Source organism: Drosophila biarmipes, chromosome 2R (assembly GCF_025231255.1).
Source record: "Drosophila biarmipes strain raj3 chromosome 2R, RU_DBia_V1.1, whole genome shotgun sequence".
In the NCBI taxonomy this organism is placed as follows: Eukaryota; Metazoa; Arthropoda; class Insecta; order Diptera; family Drosophilidae; genus Drosophila; species Drosophila biarmipes.
Window position 1 is genome coordinate 18,670,320 of NC_066615.1, and position 18,664 is coordinate 18,688,983.

Below are 18,664 nucleotides of genomic sequence, written 5' to 3' on the forward strand. Positions count from 1 at the left end.
CTGCTTAAGAATGTCACTTAGTTACACTTTAGTAAAAACATAAAATAAGCAATAAGCATAAGCAATCTATTAGAGTTGATTTCCTTGCACATTATTCAAAGGTTTATTTTAACTTTTAGCTATAAAAATAATGGCTAAGAAACCGTTACTTTTGAGCTTGAATTTTTGGTAAAATTTAAAAGTATTCTTCGTAAATCGCGCTCCGGTCACACTGTCAGTAGTTCAATTTATGTTTTTGTGGAGCGCTAGTTACCCGCCGCGAAACCGTGAATAAAGATGTTCAAACTGGCCCGTATGCTCCTGCCGCAGCAGCGGATGCTCGCCAGCCCGCTGCGCCTGCAGCGCCTGATCTCCACCAGCGACGAGGTCAACTCGGAGCCCATCCTGAAGTCCGCGGACACCATTGGCGGCCTGCCCACCGAACTGGTGAACGAGCAAAAGCTGAAGAAGACAAGCAGGTAACCAATCTACCGGTTCTCGCACTTGACCTTTGCCTTGCCCGCTTGTTTTGTTTATGTTTCGACCGGTATGGCATGCATGTATCGGATGCCTGATTTGGGCGTGATTTCGGACGCGGAATTTCGGGGTACATATCTCGGTTTTCTGTGGGGGAGAAAGTTTGTATTGTACCGTACCCACTTATGCAGTCACGTAGACCAGAGGCGAGGGTGTGTGCGCGTGCATGTGCCTCTGTTAGTTCTGCACTCTATTGTTCTCCACCTTTTTGTTATGTCCACAGAACCTTATCGACGCTCCAAAATCACTCCGTTCCCATTGCCGCTCGCGTCACGGTGTCGAAAGATGAGAGCCGCGACTTTATGGCCGTGTTCCCAGGTGAGCTGCGTTAATCTATGCCAATTATCATGCAAATACCAATGTTAATTGTGTTCCGACTTGCAGATCTTGTGCGTGACATCACCACCGTGACGAAGAACTATAATTGCAATGATGCGGCCAAGTGGTTCGCCCAGGTCCTGCAGTACAATGTGCCGCGGGGCAAGAAGAACCGCGGCATCCTCACCGTGCTCACGTATAAGAATCTGGTTCCCGCCCAGGATCTCACGCCCGAGAACATAAAACTAGCTCAGTACCTGGGCTGGTGTGTGGAAATGGTAGGAATCTAGTGTCCAAAGCAGTTCCCGAACTAACTAAAATATTTTCCACCTGTAGCTCCAGAGCTTCTTCATCATCTCCGACGATGTGATGGACAACAGCACCACCAGACGCGGCCAGCCCTGCTGGCACAAGGTGGAGAACGTAGGCATGACCGCCATCAACGATGCCCTCATGATTGAGAACGCCATGTATGCCATTCTGAAGATGCATTTCAGCCACTTGGACTGCTACGTGGCCCTGATGGAGCTATTCCACGAAGTCACATACATCACAACCTGCGGACAATCGTTGGACCAGCTGAACTCGAACCGCTGTGTCTCGGAGTTCACCATGGAAAACTACAAAGCGATTGTGGAAAACAAGACTGCCTACTACTCTTTCTACCTTCCATTTGCCATCGCCTTACACTTGGCTGGGTGGGTCATGGCACTCATTTATTATTTATTTCGCTTACTAATCCTGTCTTCCTTTGTTTAGCTACAAAGACGCCGAGGCCTTCCGGCAATCAAAGACCATTCTCCTAGAAATGGGCAACTTTTTCCAGGTACAAGACGATTTCCTCGACTGTTTCGGTAATCCGGAAGTGACCGGCAAAGTCGGCACCGATATTCAGGACAACAAGTGTTCGTGGCTGGCAGTGGTGGCCATGCAGCGAGCCAATGTCGAGCAAAAGCAAATCATGATCGATTGCTATGGTAAAGAAGGTAAGGGTACTTAACGAAGTGTCAGAATAAGTTATTAACTATTTAGTTAACTTGCAGACCCTGCTAAAGTGGAACGCGTCAAGGAGCTGTACAAGGAACTGGGACTGCCATCTACGTATGCCATTTTCGAGGAGGAATCCTACAACATGATTAAAACTCACATACAACAAACCTCTCGCGGGGTGCCTCACCAAACCTTCCTGCAAATTCTCAACAAAATCTACCAACGTGACTCCTAAGTTACTCGATTGCGTGGACATAACGAATACGTTTTTTATTAAACTGTAGTTTTAGCATTTAAATGGATGAACTGTTAGCACGGGCTCAGCAATTACAACCGACATGAAATTTTTACTTTACATACAGCGTATTTTGCTTAATCGTCCGTAAAATCAAAAGGTGCAAAAGCCTTTCGAAACTCCTCCACGTACGACACTTCTTCCTCCTTGTCGAGCAGGCAATCCTTCCAGTTGACTTTCTCATCGCAGTTCAGTAGATTTTCTGAACAGAAGACGTCCCTGGAAAAAATTGTATTTTTATTAGCAGTTGTCAAAACAAAATAAAACCTAAACGCACCTGGCAAAATGAATGGGAAAATGCTTCATTTGCCGCGTAATAAGAGTGGTATCGTCGGGCAACTCAGCCAGGAAGTAAGGTCCCATTTCCGGAAGCATTTTTTCAGAATCCAATGCCGGCAAGGTCTCGAATTCCAGATTGAACTCCTCCGCTTTGTCCTGAAAGGACGCAAAATATATGTGTTTCCCGTTTTATTTTAGGCTGCGTTTGTCATCATACCTCAAAACTATGCTTTATCTTCCAGGCATAGCCTTCTTCAAAGCCGAGTGCATTGATCTGCAGGTGAACAGACTTGTAGTGACGCTCAGTGAAGCACACAACTTGTCCCAGGGTTTTGTAGAACTTTCGCAAAGCTGACTTGAACTTATTTAGCTCCTCCCAATCCTCTGGGCTCAGTTGAGCAGCGCAGGGCACATGTTTGGTGGACAGTATCATAACATGGTGCTTGTTGATTGGTCCTTTAGCCAGAGCAAGATAGAAGTGTTCACCCACAGTGATGATAAGATGTTTTTCCACATCGGGTGAGGACAAACAAAACCAGCACTTATCTATGTTGAAAGAGATATGTATCAATAATGCAGCTAGTTAAACATTAGATCAAATCCCAAACCTTGCTCAATCTGAGGTATTCTTGGGCGCTTATCTCTTCTGTTATTATCACCGCTTTGACGCTTACGACTGCCACCATCCATGTCATAGAAATATTGTCGATTTTCGGACTGAGCAGGAATACACTTTTTATAAGTGTGTTGATTAAATAAGATTTAACAATTACCCACCGAGTCATTTTTGTTGATGGCTCCACCCAAGTCTAAACCAATAAAAGGGCATGGAATTTCGTTGGTGGTCTTCTGCACCAGGTCCAGTAGACGTGATTTGTCCACTGGCTTAAGACTGAGAGCGTAGATGTACTTGGCTTTTTCGGCATTTCCCACTTCCGAAAGCGAAATAAAGCGAGTGCACAGCTCAAACTGAGTGGTCTCATCCTTGGGCATCCGGAAAGGAGCGCTTTCGTAGTGGGTTCCATTGATGGCACAGAAGTGATAACGCGGCTTAATCTCACGACAAAGAAATGACACCAACTTGGAGGCAGTGGCCTAATGAGAGGGATTCCTTTGTTACATTGACATAAGTGCTGCAGAAAGAAACATACGTTTTCCTTCTCCTGCATGCCGAATGGCCACTGGGAAGTGAGCAGCACATCCACTCCTCGGTACTCCGTGGAGCAGTTCTTGGACACCAAACAGGAATTCCTGACCGCGATGACATCGGCTTTGGTGAACTCGTGCTCCGAGCCAGAGGAATCCGCCGTTCCCGCTGCCTCTAAGCCACTTAAGTAGGCTATTTTGACACCACTGCTCAGAGTGTAGACTCCGCGTCGGCCGAGATATGTGAGATTGGTGCAGATTTCACCATCCGGCAGATTTTCAAAGTGTTTCCTATGATCCTTCGAGTTGGGGCCCAGGATATAGGTGGGCACGGTAACTGGGGATACGAGGAGTTTATTGCAAGTGCCACATGTTTATAGTCCACCAAACTTACTATGTTTGAATCCATTTTTGTAGGCTATTAGCTCCTCGTTTTGTTTGTCGTCGCCGAAAAAGTCACCCACACAGCACAGTATTTCAAAGGGTCCCGCCTTTTTGTTGACCTGCTCCACGCGCTGGAAAAGTTGCTTGAAACGGCCCCGCACATCGCCCACAACTAAGCTAGGAGGAAAAAGTTATATTAAATCCTTAATTCATAGTTTTATCCATGACTTATTTACTCACATTTTGGTGCCCGCGTCCATGGTTATCGATAACTGAGCAATCGAATACTAGTCCGACTATTTTTTCTATTAGGGCTGCCCACTTGTTGCAATGAAAGGCGGGAGAGTTCAAATGTTGTATACATTCTATTTATTAGTTATTATAGGTTTACTAAAGTAACAAAAGTAACAAAAATAACACTTGTTTACCAAAAATTGAAATGTAATTATCGCACTTACAACTCGTTTCGAGCACCATGACACACTTTGAACCGAAGTCCCAAGCTTTACTTTTTTCGGCAATTGCTGTTTAATTGACCGAAGAACGTTCTATGTTTATATAACGAACTATAACCTTACTGCAATGTCAATGGCCCAAAACGTGACATTATTTATGACATTGGCCCCAAACAGCGGCAGATTGCAACAATGAACTTTTGCTGGGCTTTTCTGGTCATGCGTGGCTGGCACAATTAAGTGGCCACTACTCTTTGCCTTCCATTAGATGTGGAGCTTCGTGCGGGATATAAAATGGGCCTAACGACTCCACAATCATATCAGTCATTTTATTCACTCAATCGCAGTAATGTCGCCCAGTCAGGTTTTGTTGATCTCAGTGTTCTTGGGTCTGAATGGTTATCATGTATTTGGTCAAACCACGATCGATTGTCAAAGACCGCCGCAACTTGTGGTGAGTTATAATTGGGATCCATGGAATTTTTAAGTGTTTCACAAGGCATTTTTGTGTTTTTCTAGGATCCCGCACTTTGCTGCAGGGATGGGGGCCGAGACCAGGTGGCCGAGCAGTGCGCCCAGTTGATTCTAGGAGCAGCAAGTGGACAGAAGCCCGGTGGCCCTCCATCACTGGACACCGCAGCAGTAAGTCATCTCAGCCAACTATTTGAACCACTTTTAACATATACGTTTCTTGGTAACTCAGTGCCTTGCCGAGTGCATTCTCACCTCATCCAAGTACATTGAGGAGCCCGAAAAACTGAACTTGGCCAACATACGCAGTGATCTCTCGGCCAAGTTCTCCAACGATAGCGGCTATGTGGAAGCTATGACGATGGCCTACTCCAAGTGCGAGCCCCAGTCCCAGCGCAGATTGGCAATGATCCTGCAGCAACAGCAGCAGCAGCAGTCCCAGCAGCAACAGCCCAAGCAGCAGCAGCCCCAGCAGCAACAGCTCAGATGCAGCCCCTTCTCCGCCATTGTCCTTGGCTGCACCTATATGGAATACTTCAAGAACTGTCCGGATCATCGTTGGACCCAAAATGCCCAGTGTGCTCTGGCCAAAGCCTACGTTACGCAGTGCGGCTTGGGGGCCTAGCTTTTCGATCCATTCCAACCGGAGCTTGTATATAACAATTAGGTATTTAAAAAAAAAACAAATAAAGAGAAATCTTGTTTATATTTTCAAATGTAAATTTTGTTGACCTTTTAAAATCATATAATGTATATTTTTATAATATAAGGAAATTTAATGCCACAAAACAGGAAAGTTTTTGTTGTTGGAGATAAATATGTATTGCTTATTGAAGCTTTACTTTGTTCTTATAGTTAAATTATGAAGGACTGGCAGCAACACTCAGTGACTTTATAGACTTTTTAGAGTAATTATTTTCAATATTTTGTTATTAATTTTTTTTTGGACCTTTTAACGGAAAAGTTTTTGGAATATAATAACTAATAACTAAGCTGGATCTTAGACAGACTGATACAAATCCAATTCTTGGTGATCCAAGTTTTGTGTATTTAAAATGATTTAGAGATGTGTAGAACATTGAAAGACTTTTATCCTGTTTTTTTTTAAGTGTATGCTTTAAAAGTGCTTTTTTTGTGAGATACCAAGTAGAAACTATTCAAAACCTACTGCCTAAGTAACGGTACCTATTCAGTGTGACCATACAGGGGATTTTCCTCGGTCTATCGTGTATCGAATGTGTATCGTGTCGGTTGAACGATTAGACTGACAATCGCAGCTTCCTCTTCTCGCAGACGTTTTTCGTAATTATTGAGATAGATAAAGCCGCAAGTCGAACGTGCTAACTGTGGTGCAGACGCTGCCGAAGTGCTCTTTCCGGACGACAATCAATCTTGAACGATTCCAAAATGGTCGACCTCACCGACGCCGGTTCGCCGTTCCAGCAGTCCATTCCCGACTTTGCCTTCTACGTGCCGGCTGTTGTTGTTTTCACCCTGGCAGGTGAGTTTCGGCCGAGGCCCCCACCCCCGCTCCTTCCCCGTTCTGCATTCGTTACCAACACCTAAGCCCCCCGCCCTTTGTAAATGTCAATGCATGCTGTGTATGTGTAACCTGGCCGAAATCCCGGCCAATTGGGTCGAAAGACTTTCACCAAGCGAGCAACTCGCCGAACGCCTGCCGCTGCGGAACTCCCCTTTGCCACTGCTGCTTGGATGAGCTGTTTGTGGGCTTGGCCTGGTCTTTCGTTCTTATCTGCTTTGGTTTGAGATAGTTTCGATGCGGATTGTGCTCTTGGCCTGTTGTCTTACGTGTTCTGTCTGGCCATTCCGTTCCATTCTGGATTTCTTGCGTACGTAGTCAAAAGTCGGTGGGCTTCCAGCGCGATAAGGGCCGTCTGATAAGGGGTCGACCTGCCACCACTCGGTGGTACAGTCAAACCTCCTCCGACAATCACGTCTTTCAGAGAAATGCTTATGGGGTGGTCAGTTCTTAGAGGTCCTACTGTGATACCATAATAAATAATATTTTTGGATACCTAATATTTAATATTCTTAGGAAGTACAACCTTTATTCTCAATATTTTGTATTTAGAAAGAACTTAAGTCTGTTAAACGATCAAAACTCCATTTTTAAGGAAGGATATTTGCATACTTTATTCCTTCAAATGGCAATATAGGAACCAAATATATCAAACTACCTTAGGAGATCTTGGTAGATCATGAATTAATACAGAACTTGGAAATTTCAGGGTCTTGAACTCGAAAATAAGGGTTGGTATATTTGAGGTGATAGTTAATATTTTCAGTTGACTGAATATAGTTTGCTTTCTTATAACTCTGAAGCTATCTGTCTCTTGAGCGCGGTCCCGACTCTATGTGTCCGCGTGTCCGGCACTGATTAGTGGCTCTCCCTTATCGCCACCATACATATAAGTATGCTCTCCGCAAAGCCAACTTCTTGGGGCTACCTTTGGAAATATGCTGACGAAGGCAGGAGGCAAACCGAAAAGCGCAGCAAAAATCAACTATGAGGCATATCTGAGAATAATGAAATATAAGCGAATGATTACACACGAGTGGCAGTTTACTTTCGTATTGATTTTAATATAAATTTTAGTGAGTGCTCGCTCAGTCCTACCGAGCAGCGCACCCGGAGCACGTAAGCGCCGGCGATCTAGCGCCAAAATTAAATAATATTCGAAAGTGTGCGATCTGGGGTGTATCCACAGTCTATGATTTGTAAATATTTCCAATCGTTATCATCTCTGCATGCCGCGTGTCAAACTTGTGTTGAAGTCAATCAAAATCCGCAGTCCCAAAATCCATACTCGTATCTGATTAGTTTGTTTTGCCACGTTGTTTGTTTCTGTGATTTTGTTTGCCCCCCAGTAGCATGCTAGAATCCAGAGCACAGAACCGTAAACCATGATTTCCTATATACCACCCATTCAGACGCGAACCGCTAAGGCGACCGCCCCCGTAAACACAGCCCATTAACTAGAACCGAAAAGCGCAAGATTAGATCATGGCCGAGGACCCGGTGAACCAGCAGGCATTCGCTGAAGACGTGGCAGCCGCCGCCGCTGCCGGAGGAGCCGGGGGTTTTGCCGGCCCAGAGCCCGGACATCCCGACTTCAAGATGCCCAGTGCCGACGAGATCTGGAAGATGGTGGAGGGCATGGAGGGAATTTCGGATGACGAACGGGCGGAACTGCGGGAGAGCATCTTCAACCCGAAGCCGCCGTCGCCGGAGGACTTTATGCGCCAGTACGGACACCCGGGCCACAGTTCGCGGGAATACCTGGTGTTCTTCGTGATGCTGGCCCTCATACTGATTGTCTTTGGTAAGCGTCCTTCGGAGAGAGCCAATTTAACCCGTTTAACCCTTATAGGGTGCGACATCCGCACCCACTCGGGTTTCTGGGTAACAGGGGGCGATAAGGTTTTAGGGGGCCCTGTCAGAGCACTCACACTCTCGAGCCCAGGCTAGAATGTTTGCTTCGTTTATAGGCGTTCGATTTTCGATAAGATAACCAGCGGTGAGCGTAGGATCCGCCACAGACACAGTGACAGCGACAGCCAAAAAGCAGTACTTGCCAGAGACCCATGCCCGCCAGAAGTTGAGACCGAGACACTGGCCAAAAACCCGTCCAAAAACATGAGCTTGTCGGGGTCCGATGACGAACTCGGCGTGCTCGAGCAGCTGAAACAATCCGTGGAGCATATCGTGGCTAAAACAGGGCCCAGCAGCAAGTTCTCAAAGGATCTGGTCAAGCGGATCGGCGAGATGCAGAGCAAGCTGGAGTCTCTGGCCGAAACGGACCGGCATCAGTTTCTCGCGGAGATGAAGGACAAGTTCCAGGAGACGATAGGCAGGATCGAGGAGCGAATAGTGCAGCATGCCCACATAGCTCAGACCTACTCCAGTTCCATAGTGTCGGCGATGATCTTTCTCCTCGTCTCGATATTCGGTCTCAGTTCCCCTGATCCCAAGTTCCAGCCAAGTCAGCTTATTAACTGTCTGTCTTTCTTCCACCCTGCAGCTCTCTTCGGCTACAAGTTGTACAAATCCCTGACGGAGAAGGAGCTCAGGAAGCAGGAGAAGCTCAAGAGCAAGCAGCAGAAGAAGGCCAAGAAAGCCAACTGAAGGAGGAGCAGATGCGACGACGATGAGGAGGAGATGTCCCCAACGTAGTTCTTTCCGGCCCTGAGACCTTCCATCCTGTTAATCAATACAATCGCCCTGTAAATGACTAAATCATACACCAGTAAACGTAATAAAATAAACAGTAACCCGTAACTCTCTTAAATGCCACGGTAATTGTGTTGTTACGAGGAGTCGGATTAATTGCCATTTAGGCAGCGACATCAGGAAATGCAAATCGGTGCCGTGACCGAACTTGTTGCTGCCATCTAGGCAATCCTGGCCTCCGTTGTCATGGGCAACTCGCTCGTTTTGTCGAAGCGCCTCCTGTCAGGCCTGCTATTAATAGCCAGATTCAGTTTCCAGTTACCCAGTTAAGCAGCAACACTCGGAGATACACAACATGTCCTATTCCAGCCGTGAGTACGCATTTTGACCAACGGTTCCTACTCACAAGCCTTGCTGGTGCTCCCCAGGATTTGGTTTCGACTTCCACCTGCCGGACGGGGGATGGTGCTACCCGAAGAACGACATGCACTTCATCCGCAGCGCCGAGTGGGTGCCCGTGGAGAAGGCTGGCGTGGGTCGCTCCTTCGCCAATCCCAATGGCGTGATCTATCCCCGGGTAGTCGGCATGATTCCGCGCTACGGCGGCCATGTTCCGGGCAACAAATTCCGGGTGGGCAACACCTACGGCCGTGCCACCATCGACGCCAAGCGCCATCTGGCCCTCAACCACGATTGAAGCCCCGCCTCTGGGATCCCTAGCTCACGTATAGCCAACCAAATTTGCTGTGTTACGCTTAGAGAAGCACCTGAAATTAATCCTATACTGTAGTACAGCCGAATGCAAAACTGTAGGAGAATGGCAGGGGATAATACCATTATTCACTGATTAAAGTTTCATTATTTTTATTCCGTTTCTTTAAAAATAAAAATTACCTATATTTTATCCATTCTTTTTTGAATACTCAATCTTATTCCCTTTCCTTAAAAATACAAATTACCTATTTTTATTATTCCCTCTTAATATTTTTAAAAGAGAACAGTAAATCGTTAATTTATAAAGAATCTTGAATAAAAAATTGAAAGCGTTTATTTCAAAAATATTATTTTTTTCTTTTTGAATACTCAATTTTATTTCGTTTCTTTAAAAAAAAAATTACCTATTTTAATTGTTCTTAATATTTTTAAAAGAAAACAGTAAATTGTAAATTTATAAGCAATCTTATTTAAAAATTGGAAGCAATTATTTCGAAAATTCTAAAAAGTTATAGATAAGAAAAAGTAAAGTGATGCAATGTGCGACACTATTTAATCTTGCAAATCTCCAAGAAATTAAATAAAGATTCTGAATATTTTTAAGAGATATAAGTAATGTAAAATTAAATGTATAGGGCTTATTTTAAAAATTCTTAAGGTGCCATTTCCAAAAAAACCAAAAAAAAAACGAATAAAACCGCAGTCGGACAGTGTTACCAAAACGCGAAGACGGGTAAATACATTATTTCGGCTCTATTTTGATGGGTATTTTCAAGACCACCGCCAAAGGTCTTTCCGCAGATAAGAGTAAATAACAAATCATCATTAACACACAGCTTTTAAATGGTGATCGTCTGCGGGAACATCTTTTGAAATAGCTGAATTAATCTATAGACTTCCCAAACATAAACAAGAGAGGCGGCGAATGACCTACGATGGGCATGGGTCTACTTAACATCTGGAGACGTGGCCTCCACTCGAGTTCCGCCCGACTGCAGGTGATCCAGGGTGCCACGCCCACCAAGCGGATATGCATTGTGGGCGCCGGACCCGCCGGCTTCTATGCCGCCCAACTAATCCTCAAGCAACTGGACGACTGCGTGGTGGACGTGGTGGAGAAGCTGCCGGTTCCCTTCGGACTGGTGCGGTAAGCAGATAGATAAAGCTTAGAAGGCGGTGCTATTGCTGCCCGGGCCGAAGCCAAAGAGTGGACCCACGATGGAGCGAAAGATGCCACTGAAGTAGTCTGAAATGGCAGGGAGAGTTAGCAATCCTCTCAAGAAATTCAGGCTTAATTCTTATGTATGTACGTACCTCCCACCTGATCGAGACTCCACAGAGGATTGGCTGCGGTTGGGGCCGAACTAATGATCACCGCAAGACACACAACCAGTGGAGCAGCTCCAACTGCCGCCTTCATCTTCGAAGCAATACTGCAACTCCCTCTCCAAACCCAAATGCTTTTATCCGCACTCGGTTGCGTGTGCAGGGCATTCCATTGCACTTATCGGCTAACGACTTGTCCCATTATGCAAATCACACATTGCAGATTCGGCGTAGCGCCCGATCATCCGGAGGTCAAGAACGTAATCAACACCTTCACCAAGACCGCCGAGCATCCGCGTCTGCGCTACTTTGGCAACCTGTCGCTGGGCTCGGATGTGAGCCTGCAGGAGCTGAGGGATCGATACCATGCTGTGCTGCTCACATACGGAGCGGACCAGGATCGGCAGCTGGAGCTGGAGAACGAGCAGCAGGGCAATGTGATATCTGCCCGGAAATTCGTGGCCTGGTACAATGGCTTGCCGGGTGCGGAAAACCTGGCTCCGGATCTCAGTGGTCGGGACGTCACGATTGTGGGTCAGGGCAACGTGGCTGTGGATGTGGCCAGAATGCTTCTCAGTCCTTTGGATGCTCTGAGGGTAAGTTTTTTTTAATGTACTCAAAGGAGCAACTGACTCTGACCTCTACAATCACAGGCCACCGACACCACGGAGTATGCTCTGGAATCCCTCTCCCACAGTCAAGTCGAGCGAGTGCATCTAGTGGGCCGGCGTGGTCCCCTGCAGGCCGCCTTCACCATTAAGGAGCTGCGGGAGATGCTCAAGCTGCCCAATGTAGACACCCGCTGGCGAGCCGATGATTTCTCTGGTATAAATCATGGAATCATCCAACATTTTCTACTTGCTTATGGCTTCCTACCTTTCAGGCGTAGATCTCCAGTTGGATAAACTGCAGCGTCCGCGTAAGCGACTCACCGAACTGATGCTCAAGAGTCTGAAGGAACAGGGTAGATCCTCTGGCGCCAAACAGTTCCTGCCCATCTTCCTGCGAGCGCCGAAAGCTATAGGCCCAGGGGAAATGGAGTTCTCCGTCACAGAACTGCAGCAGGAGTCAGCAGTGGCCACCAGTTCCACGGAGCGTCTGCCCTCCCACCTAATCCTGCGCAGCATTGGTTACAAATCCAGTTGTGTGGATGGGACCATCAATTTCGACACCCGTCGCGGTCGAGTTCACAACATTGACGGTCGCGTTCTCAAGGATGAGGCTTCGGGAAAAGTGGATCCTGGACTCTATGTGGCCGGCTGGCTGGGCACTGGGCCCACTGGCGTTATTGTGACCACTATGAACGGAGCCTTTTCGGTGGCTAAAAACATCTGTGATGACATATCCTCGAATGTTTTGGATACCAGTTCAGCAATGCCAGGATACGATGCCGATGGGAAGCGAGTAGTTACGTGGGATGGATGGCAGCGGATCAACGACTACGAAAGTGAGGCGGGCAAGGCCAAGGGAAAGCCACGCGAGAAGATCGTTAGCATCGATGAGATGCTGCGTGTGGCGGGCGTTTGATGCCCGGTTACCATGGGTGGTGGCTGACAATAGTTTTTATTAGAACAAATCTAGCTTACTTAATTTATCTGTCGTCGGAGGCCTTTGTTATTCATTGTAAATATAAAACTCTTGTAAATTTATACGTAAAGTTTCCAAATTAATTGTGCAAGTAAATTTTAGTTAGCGAAATGGACCACGCCATAACGCCGGAACCGCACTTGGTGCCAGGGTAAGAGCTCCTCTTTATATCCGCATTTGATATGTCTTAATTGTGTTGGATTTTAGGTACATGGGTCATTGCGCCCAGAATCGGGACAGAGTGGGTCGAACCTATGGCCGGCAGACCCACAAGCTGCTGATAGACCCCTGTATTTACCATGCCCCGGAACTGATTGTGGCCTCCATTCACGCCAAGCATGGGCTGAAGGACTATCCCACGGAACATGAGCTGAAGATCCTGCGCACTCGTGAGGGGCTGGTGGACTCCGTTTACAGGCATCCGATTCTACCCGGCTACGCTGGCTTTGTGCCGAACAAAGTGAGTCAGATAGGCAAGCGGTACGTGGCCGCCGCATCTGCGGGAGTGGCCCGCCACGAGACGCTGATGGAGTTGTACCGCTGCGAGAAACGGACGCTGAGGCACCGGGATCTTCTGGAGAGCGGAAACGGTCTGTTCGACCGCAAGATCAACGAGAGACTGCTGCCACAGACCTACTACAGGTCACCTCTGATTCCGGTCACCGGAGTGTCCAAGGGCATCAAGGTTGAGTCGTGTCCGCCGAGGTCGGAGAAGCTCTGCTACAGCAAGTTCACATCGCCGCACTTCCTGGAGGACGAGGACGCCGACAAGTTCATTATCAACGGCTACGCCGGTCATATTCCCATGTCGGTAACCCGGTTCGGGGAGTCCAACAAAGTGCTGACCCGCCGGGCGCTGTGCAGCTTCTCCGACTACATGTACAAGAAGAAGCGGGACACTTGGTGCTGCGGGCAGGACCTCAGCAGGCCTGCCATCACCTGTCCGCCCGTGGAGCACTTCATCGTCTACCACAAGGACGACGGGATGGTGCCCAGCTATGCGGGCCATGTGCCCGGGGAGACCTACAAGTTCGGCCGGACCTATGCCAAGACCACCTACGACGCCAAGCGCTGGCTGGAGGTGCACAAGAATCTCACCGTGCTGCCGGAGGTGGCCAACCTGGATTACGCCTACTGAAGAGCCCCACACGGGTATTCCCCCTCAAAGCAATTTCAAATTGTAACGCTTTTCACACGGCCTTGCCACCCCGCGATGCAAGTGACGCATTTTTTCTGTATCTCTCACCTGGTCGCACTGGCGATTGTTGTGATGTATCGATACAACAACAACATCCCCAGCTTTCTATCTACGTCGTTTGTTGCAGCAAATAAATAAGTTTTAATTGACTGTGCGCCTCTAAAATGTACGAATTGTGGCTAATGCCGTGACCAACTGCAGCGCAGTGCCCCTTGAGATCGGCACCAATGTGAATTCGGCCAGTCGGGCAGTGGAAAAGGCCTAAAGTGTCCGCAAAACGCCAAAGGAAAAAATCTTTAGAATCGAATTCGAACAATTCAAACACACACACATAGTGCCGCACCGTTCACACGCCGCAGTGCAGTACAGTACCGCAGCGAGTGCGAGCGAGACGACCCGTGTCTCGGCAGATAACATACATTTGTGTACCTACCTCTCTTCCAAGTGGTGAGTTGAATGCCGATTATGCACCCTGCACGCGTCGCGCGGAGCATTGGTTGCAATAAGCGAAGTGCACTGCCTCTGGGAAGCAGAGCAGCATAATGAAACAGGAAACCCCCTGGAAGTGCTCCCCACCTAAACAGATCCCCCGAGTCCCCTCTCCCCCGCATCCGTACAACCGGGATTTATGGCGGGAACTTGCACGGAGTGTGCGCACAGGTCACTAACGAGTCGGTGCGACCCCAACTGCGGTCGACTTGTTTATTAAGAGCGAACAAACGAATAAAAATAAAAACAAAAAAATATATATGTAATTTGTTGTAGCAGGTGAGATTTACGACTGTATGTGGGGCTCGGAGAGGAGAGCGCACTCGTATTGAGAACGAGGGCGAAGGGGAAACCGTGAAAAACCGCCAAAATGGGTTGAGTTCTTTTTGCATCGATTTTCCCGGCCGGAGTGAGAAAATTTCGAATTCTCTTTTCTAACCGTTATCTTTACTGGAAGATTGGAATAAAGGGTAACAACAAACAATAACAAACCAGTTGGAATCGTGGGGGATCGTATTTTTATTTAACGGTATACAATCGAATCGGATCTTACCTAGCGGAATTTCAAAAATATAAAGTTATTTAAAAAATAAAATATAAAAAATAATTTATATATTTTTTAAAATATTTTTTTTTTTATTAAAAAAGGGTCTTTAAGCTTTTCAAACTAGACATGATTATTTGCCCCGTTTATATGGTCGTCAATAGATTATTTTTTATCTTCCCAGTCCGGATAACCCGAACTTCAACAGTAATACCATTAACGTCAAAGATAAGTACTCCACTGTAAATCGGGTATTAACGTTTGTACTCTTTTTCGAATTGCAGAAGAGCGAGTGGAGTGGAGTGATGAGCGAATCTCTGGTTTCTCAAGTGGAGGAGACCAAGGTGTCCGACGAAGATGGCGTAAAAGAGAAAGCTGAGGTGTCCACGACCAAAGATTTGGCCGGATCTGCTATGGAGGTGGAGACAGAAGACACTGGTGGTCAGCCGCCAGGGCAGGGTGACCCGGGGGACAAGGATAAATCTGCCACGGTGGACATAAACACACTCACCCCTTCGACGCCCTCACAAACCCCGCCCCAATCACAATTGCTGGCCGCTGAAACTGCCACATCGGGAAGCACGGCCGTCATCCCGGAGAACATCCTGTCGCCGCCCAAGTCAGAGACCCAAACGGATGAGACCAACACGGCCACATCGACATCCTGCTCCCCGGCCTCGGAGGGTCAGCGTTCCCCGGCGGCGGAGCAACAGTCAACGGCTCCACCACCGCCGCCGAAGGAGGAGGGCGAACTGCCCACAGCAGCTGTCAATGGGTCCATACCAAAGTCAGGAAAGCCTCTCTCCACACCGCTCGGCGGTAAAAGGCCCAGCAAGGCGGCTACCACGTCACCACGTGCCTCCCGGTCTCGCAAACCAAAGGCGCTGCCTATGTACGAGAGCGAGATCAGTGACCACAAGGTGGGCATTAAGCTGTGCATCAAGAAATCCGATGCCGGAGAGGGCGCCCCTGCAGGTGCTACGTCTCCGCCCGTTGCCGTTCCTGCCACGGCCTCAAAACCGGCGCGCAAGCGCGTCCGCAAACCAAAGCAACAAGATAGCGATGAGGCCGAGTACGAACCGCGAAAGAAAAAAGGTGGAGGAGGTGGTGGTGCGGAAAAGAAGGCTTCAACGAGTTCGGATGCGGAGGCAGCTGGCGAACCAATCGAGCAGAGTGTCTGGGCCCAAAAGTTGCCAGAGGAAGTCCTTTTCAGGGTGAGAACAAACGATAGTTCTACAATAAAACGATTTACTGATAAGAATGCCTTGTTTTCACAGATTTTCGAGCACGCCGTAGATACACAGGGCTGCTTGCCCACCCTCTTTCGCCTTGGCAGAGTTTGCTCCCTCTGGCGACAGGTTTCTCTTAGGCCCACTCTGTGGCGCACCATGGATCTTACCACGTGGGTCAAGGAGAAGTACCGCACTGAACTGAAACTCAAGTGGTTTGTGGACAACCGCTGCAGTGCCTGTACAGAGCTGAATGTTTGTAAGTTGGAGAGATAAGGCTTAGTACTATCATCTTATTGTACAACATATCCCCTTCTAGCCAATTGGAAAATATCAGACATAAACTGCTTCCTTGCCAAGCTGTCAAGCGGTTGCCCGAATCTCGCTGGCATTACGCTGTCGGGCTGGAAAGGTTTCACCTCGGATCATCTGACGTATTTGGTGGATAACATGCATAAGTTGCAGCGCTTAGACTTGAGCTCCATCAATGTAAGTTGTGCCGTGGTGGTTGCAAAGCTCATACTGATGTACCCTTTTTATCGCCCAGGTTGAGATGAATGCCAGCAAGAGCGCTGTGGGAGTGAACTCTCTGTGCAATGCTCTGCAGACCATGGGCAGCCGCCTAACTCATCTCTACTTGGCGCACAACCGTCTGGCGGGAATACCACAGATAGTCGGCATTCTTTCGGTGAGTAGGGCAGACTTTCATGTTATTTCACATGGCTAAATGGCTTCTGCTTCACCTATTCCAGACGCATTGCCCGAATCTAACGTTATTGGATCTCTCGAATGTGACCACTCAGGCCACATCACACGGTGTACTTCACATTGAAAAGCTGCAGCATGGCTGCCAGAAACTGAAGGTCCTGCGGGTGACAAACTCACACATAACGCCGAGCACGGCATCAATGCAGGAAATTGTAAGGCGATTTGATACCTACCTTGAATATAGCTTATAAAAACCCATTTTCAGATGGACTCCCCCGGCTTTCCAGATCTGGAAGAGCTGTCCGTGGCTGCCTTGACGGATGAGTCTCGCATCATAAGCGACGATCACCTGCAGCGCATCCTGAAGAGCAGTTCCAAGCTCAAATTACTAGACGTGCGCAACTGCACACGGCTGACACACGAGAGCCTCATTCGCCTTCCTGCCTGGGATATCAAGCATTTATTCCTGTCAGGCTGCTCAGTCACTCGGGATATGGGGTATGTTTGATTGCTTACCTTGATAGGAGACGAAGTGTAATCACAAGTTTACCCAACTTAGATCTGGTCTCGAGCTCATTGCCTCCAAGTGGGCGCACAGTCTTATAGAACTGGACTTGGCTTGGGCGAATATGCAGCAACCCATAGATAACGCCCTACGAGCCCTCGCCGAAAAGGGCAGGGAGTCACCCATGGCGTGAGTATATATTGAACTAATCAAACTATTGTGTGCTAATAAAATCCAATTTACGTGTGCCCTGCAGACACTTAAATCTGTGCGGGTCGTCGGTGTCCGATGAGGCAGTAAAGGAAATACTGACGAACTGCCGGAAGATGAGCTCCATCAACCTGGCCTCGTGCCGCGGACTGCCCCGCGGTGTCAAGCGCCTGATGCAGGGACCCCAGGAGTTGGGCGAGCTACGAGAGGTCCTGGGAGTGCAGCTGAAGAACAGCAGCGGGAGCAACTAATCCAGTCAGTGGGCGAGTCCACAACCACGCATCGGTTTTATTGTTGATCAGGCGGGCCAAGTTTAAATGTAATTTAAATTGTTGCATCCCTCTTCGCGCGAAAGGCGTTTGGCGCTTTGTTGATTTTGTAATGTAGTCGGCAAACATATTGCAATATTTGCAAATTTGCAATCGCTTGCATCTTCCAATAATGCTTATCTTGTTTATAGGCCCTAGAGTGTAATTACCACTGTACTAGTTTAGTATTCTCTGCACAGCGGCAGCAGCGAGCTCCTCCCCTCCTGGAGGTTCCCGCATTAAATGCTGTGCGAACGAGCAACCTTTTGTAAATGCAATATGTATTCATAACTTAGTTGATTCGAATTTTTTGCAGCGCGAAAATCATTCACTTACGAGGACAGCCGTTTGCAACGATTTTCAATTATTTTTTTTAATATATACATAATGATATATATTTAATGATTGATTGTTAGTTAAGTCCGACCATTGAGCGTTTGTAAAGTATGTATACAAGAATTAAAATAAGTTTAAAGAGTATGATTCGCAATACGAAAATGATATATTTACCGTAGAGTAGTCGTCAATTCAAAGTCGCTAACTAAGGCAGTTTGTAGAATGTTTTAACCCGATAGAAATGTACATATTGGCGTTAGAGAAACTTTCCGATTGGATGTTTTTATATACAGAATAACCATTAATAAAGGTAACGCATATACCACACATACATAACGTAAATTAAAACAATTCAATTGTTAAGCATTACTAGCAGTTAAGTGACGGCAATTAAAGGTACATTTAATTTAAAATAAACGCAAACATTTTCAATCCACGCCCGGCATTGTCTCTCTTCAGAGCAA

At 47.4% G+C, this 18,664-nt stretch overlaps 9 protein-coding genes across 12 annotated transcripts; 7 read left to right on the forward strand and 2 right to left on the reverse strand.

Annotated features, from left to right (window-relative positions):
• The first annotated feature begins 222 nt into the window (after nucleotides 1-222).
• LOC108022587 (farnesyl pyrophosphate synthase) lies at nucleotides 223-2,179 on the forward strand. The gene is made up of 6 exons (XM_017091614.3): nucleotides 223-458; nucleotides 740-834; nucleotides 901-1,112; nucleotides 1,171-1,532; nucleotides 1,594-1,820; nucleotides 1,878-2,179. Exons 1-6 carry the CDS (start codon nucleotides 277-279, stop codon nucleotides 2,057-2,059), a joined length of 1,260 nt encoding a protein of 419 aa, XP_016947103.1. The 5' UTR covers nucleotides 223-276; the 3' UTR covers nucleotides 2,060-2,179.
• Nucleotides 2,069-4,206, reverse strand: LOC108022590 (CWF19-like protein 1 homolog). The gene is made up of 8 exons (XM_017091617.2): nucleotides 4,169-4,206; nucleotides 3,939-4,105; nucleotides 3,550-3,881; nucleotides 3,176-3,493; nucleotides 3,007-3,115; nucleotides 2,616-2,944; nucleotides 2,397-2,554; nucleotides 2,069-2,338 (listed from the first exon to the last, which is right to left on the reverse strand). The coding sequence occupies exons 1-8, from the start codon at nucleotides 4,186-4,188 to the stop codon at nucleotides 2,197-2,199; spliced, it is 1,575 nt and encodes a 524-aa protein (XP_016947106.1). The 5' UTR covers nucleotides 4,189-4,206; the 3' UTR covers nucleotides 2,069-2,196.
• Nucleotides 4,207-4,732: 526 nt separating this feature from the next.
• LOC108022381 (uncharacterized) lies at nucleotides 4,733-5,497 on the forward strand. The gene is made up of 3 exons (XM_017091263.3): nucleotides 4,733-4,837; nucleotides 4,903-5,025; nucleotides 5,087-5,497. The coding sequence occupies exons 1-3, from the start codon at nucleotides 4,733-4,735 to the stop codon at nucleotides 5,477-5,479; spliced, it is 621 nt and encodes a 206-aa protein (XP_016946752.1). The 3' UTR covers nucleotides 5,480-5,497.
• A 591-nt stretch (nucleotides 5,498-6,088) lies between these two features.
• LOC108023025 (uncharacterized) lies at nucleotides 6,089-9,164 on the forward strand. 4 transcript variants are annotated; one of them, XM_017092263.3, is made up of 3 exons: nucleotides 6,089-6,355; nucleotides 7,807-8,198; nucleotides 8,898-9,164. In XM_017092263.3, the coding sequence occupies exons 2-3, from the start codon at nucleotides 7,880-7,882 to the stop codon at nucleotides 8,999-9,001; spliced, it is 423 nt and encodes a 140-aa protein (XP_016947752.1). In that variant the 5' UTR covers nucleotides 6,089-6,355; nucleotides 7,807-7,879; the 3' UTR covers nucleotides 9,002-9,164. The 4 variants fall into 4 exon arrangements, with proteins under 4 accessions (XP_016947752.1, XP_016947754.1, XP_016947751.1 ...); XM_017092262.3 differs by lacking the exon at nucleotides 6,089-6,355 and adding an exon at nucleotides 7,199-7,513; XM_017092265.3 differs by lacking the exon at nucleotides 7,807-8,198 and having other exon boundaries at nucleotides 6,107-6,355.
• Nucleotides 9,165-9,255: 91 nt separating this feature from the next.
• On the forward strand, nucleotides 9,256-9,950 carry LOC108023026 (protein FAM166B). The gene is made up of 2 exons (XM_017092266.3): nucleotides 9,256-9,417; nucleotides 9,475-9,950. Exons 1-2 carry the CDS (start codon nucleotides 9,402-9,404, stop codon nucleotides 9,741-9,743), a joined length of 285 nt encoding a protein of 94 aa, XP_016947755.1. The 5' UTR covers nucleotides 9,256-9,401; the 3' UTR covers nucleotides 9,744-9,950.
• A 159-nt stretch (nucleotides 9,951-10,109) lies between these two features.
• Nucleotides 10,110-12,735, forward strand: LOC108022700 (NADPH:adrenodoxin oxidoreductase, mitochondrial). The gene is made up of 4 exons (XM_017091773.3): nucleotides 10,110-10,907; nucleotides 11,310-11,682; nucleotides 11,740-11,911; nucleotides 11,970-12,735. Exons 1-4 carry the CDS (start codon nucleotides 10,696-10,698, stop codon nucleotides 12,611-12,613), a joined length of 1,401 nt encoding a protein of 466 aa, XP_016947262.1. The 5' UTR covers nucleotides 10,110-10,695; the 3' UTR covers nucleotides 12,614-12,735.
• On the reverse strand, nucleotides 10,871-11,180 carry LOC108022703 (uncharacterized). The gene is made up of 2 exons (XM_017091777.3): nucleotides 11,075-11,180; nucleotides 10,871-11,006 (listed from the first exon to the last, which is right to left on the reverse strand). The coding sequence occupies exons 1-2, from the start codon at nucleotides 11,178-11,180 to the stop codon at nucleotides 10,927-10,929; spliced, it is 186 nt and encodes a 61-aa protein (XP_016947266.1). The 3' UTR covers nucleotides 10,871-10,926.
• On the forward strand, nucleotides 12,684-14,021 carry LOC108022701 (UPF0605 protein CG18335). The gene is made up of 2 exons (XM_017091774.3): nucleotides 12,684-12,824; nucleotides 12,881-14,021. Exons 1-2 carry the CDS (start codon nucleotides 12,784-12,786, stop codon nucleotides 13,809-13,811), a joined length of 972 nt encoding a protein of 323 aa, XP_016947263.1. The 5' UTR covers nucleotides 12,684-12,783; the 3' UTR covers nucleotides 13,812-14,021.
• Nucleotides 14,022-14,157: 136 nt separating this feature from the next.
• LOC108022698 (F-box/LRR-repeat protein 6) lies at nucleotides 14,158-18,636 on the forward strand. The gene is made up of 9 exons (XM_017091772.3): nucleotides 14,158-14,318; nucleotides 15,189-16,118; nucleotides 16,182-16,392; nucleotides 16,453-16,622; nucleotides 16,681-16,821; nucleotides 16,886-17,053; nucleotides 17,107-17,339; nucleotides 17,401-17,535; nucleotides 17,603-18,636. Exons 2-9 carry the CDS (start codon nucleotides 15,210-15,212, stop codon nucleotides 17,805-17,807), a joined length of 2,172 nt encoding a protein of 723 aa, XP_016947261.1. The 5' UTR covers nucleotides 14,158-14,318; nucleotides 15,189-15,209; the 3' UTR covers nucleotides 17,808-18,636.
• The last annotated feature ends 28 nt before the right edge of the window (nucleotides 18,637-18,664 follow it).

Coding starts and splice junctions, on each gene's coding strand:
- LOC108022698 (XM_017091772.3), top strand. CDS start 15,210: ATGAGCGAATCTCTGGTTTCTCAAGTGGAGGAGACCAAGGTGTCCGAC. Junction 16,393..16,452: donor CTGTACAGAGCTGAATGTTT/GTAAGTTGGAGA, acceptor ATCCCCTTCTAG/CCAATTGGAAAATATCAGAC. Junction 16,623..16,680: donor TAGACTTGAGCTCCATCAAT/GTAAGTTGTGCC, acceptor TTTATCGCCCAG/GTTGAGATGAATGCCAGCAA.
- LOC108022703 (XM_017091777.3), bottom strand. CDS start 11,180: ATGAAGGCGGCAGTTGGAGCTGCTCCACTGGTTGTGTGTCTTGCGGTG. Junction 11,007..11,074: donor GAGTCTCGATCAGGTGGGAG/GTACGTACATAC, acceptor CTGCCATTTCAG/ACTACTTCAGTGGCATCTTT.
- LOC108022587 (XM_017091614.3), top strand. CDS start 277: ATGTTCAAACTGGCCCGTATGCTCCTGCCGCAGCAGCGGATGCTCGCC. Junction 835..900: donor CTTTATGGCCGTGTTCCCAG/GTGAGCTGCGTT, acceptor TCCGACTTGCAG/ATCTTGTGCGTGACATCACC. Junction 1,533..1,593: donor ATCGCCTTACACTTGGCTGG/GTGGGTCATGGC, acceptor TCCTTTGTTTAG/CTACAAAGACGCCGAGGCCT.
- LOC108022381 (XM_017091263.3), top strand. CDS start 4,733: ATGTCGCCCAGTCAGGTTTTGTTGATCTCAGTGTTCTTGGGTCTGAAT. Junction 4,838..4,902: donor AAAGACCGCCGCAACTTGTG/GTGAGTTATAAT, acceptor GTGTTTTTCTAG/GATCCCGCACTTTGCTGCAG. Junction 5,026..5,086: donor CATCACTGGACACCGCAGCA/GTAAGTCATCTC, acceptor TTGGTAACTCAG/TGCCTTGCCGAGTGCATTCT.
- LOC108022700 (XM_017091773.3), top strand. CDS start 10,696: ATGGGCATGGGTCTACTTAACATCTGGAGACGTGGCCTCCACTCGAGT. Junction 11,683..11,739: donor GTCCTTTGGATGCTCTGAGG/GTAAGTTTTTTT, acceptor CTACAATCACAG/GCCACCGACACCACGGAGTA. Junction 11,912..11,969: donor GCGAGCCGATGATTTCTCTG/GTATAAATCATG, acceptor CCTACCTTTCAG/GCGTAGATCTCCAGTTGGAT.
- LOC108022701 (XM_017091774.3), top strand. CDS start 12,784: ATGGACCACGCCATAACGCCGGAACCGCACTTGGTGCCAGG. Junction 12,825..12,880: donor GAACCGCACTTGGTGCCAGG/GTAAGAGCTCCT, acceptor GTTGGATTTTAG/GTACATGGGTCATTGCGCCC.
- LOC108022590 (XM_017091617.2), bottom strand. CDS start 4,188: ATGGACGCGGGCACCAAAAT. Junction 3,882..3,938: donor CAAAAATGGATTCAAACATA/GTAAGTTTGGTG, acceptor TCGTATCCCCAG/TTACCGTGCCCACCTATATC. Junction 2,945..3,006: donor AATACCTCAGATTGAGCAAG/GTTTGGGATTTG, acceptor CTTTCAACATAG/ATAAGTGCTGGTTTTGTTTG.
- LOC108023025 (XM_017092263.3), top strand. CDS start 7,880: ATGGCCGAGGACCCGGTGAACCAGCAGGCATTCGCTGAAGACGTGGCA. Junction 8,199..8,897: donor CCTCATACTGATTGTCTTTG/GTAAGCGTCCTT, acceptor TCCACCCTGCAG/CTCTCTTCGGCTACAAGTTG.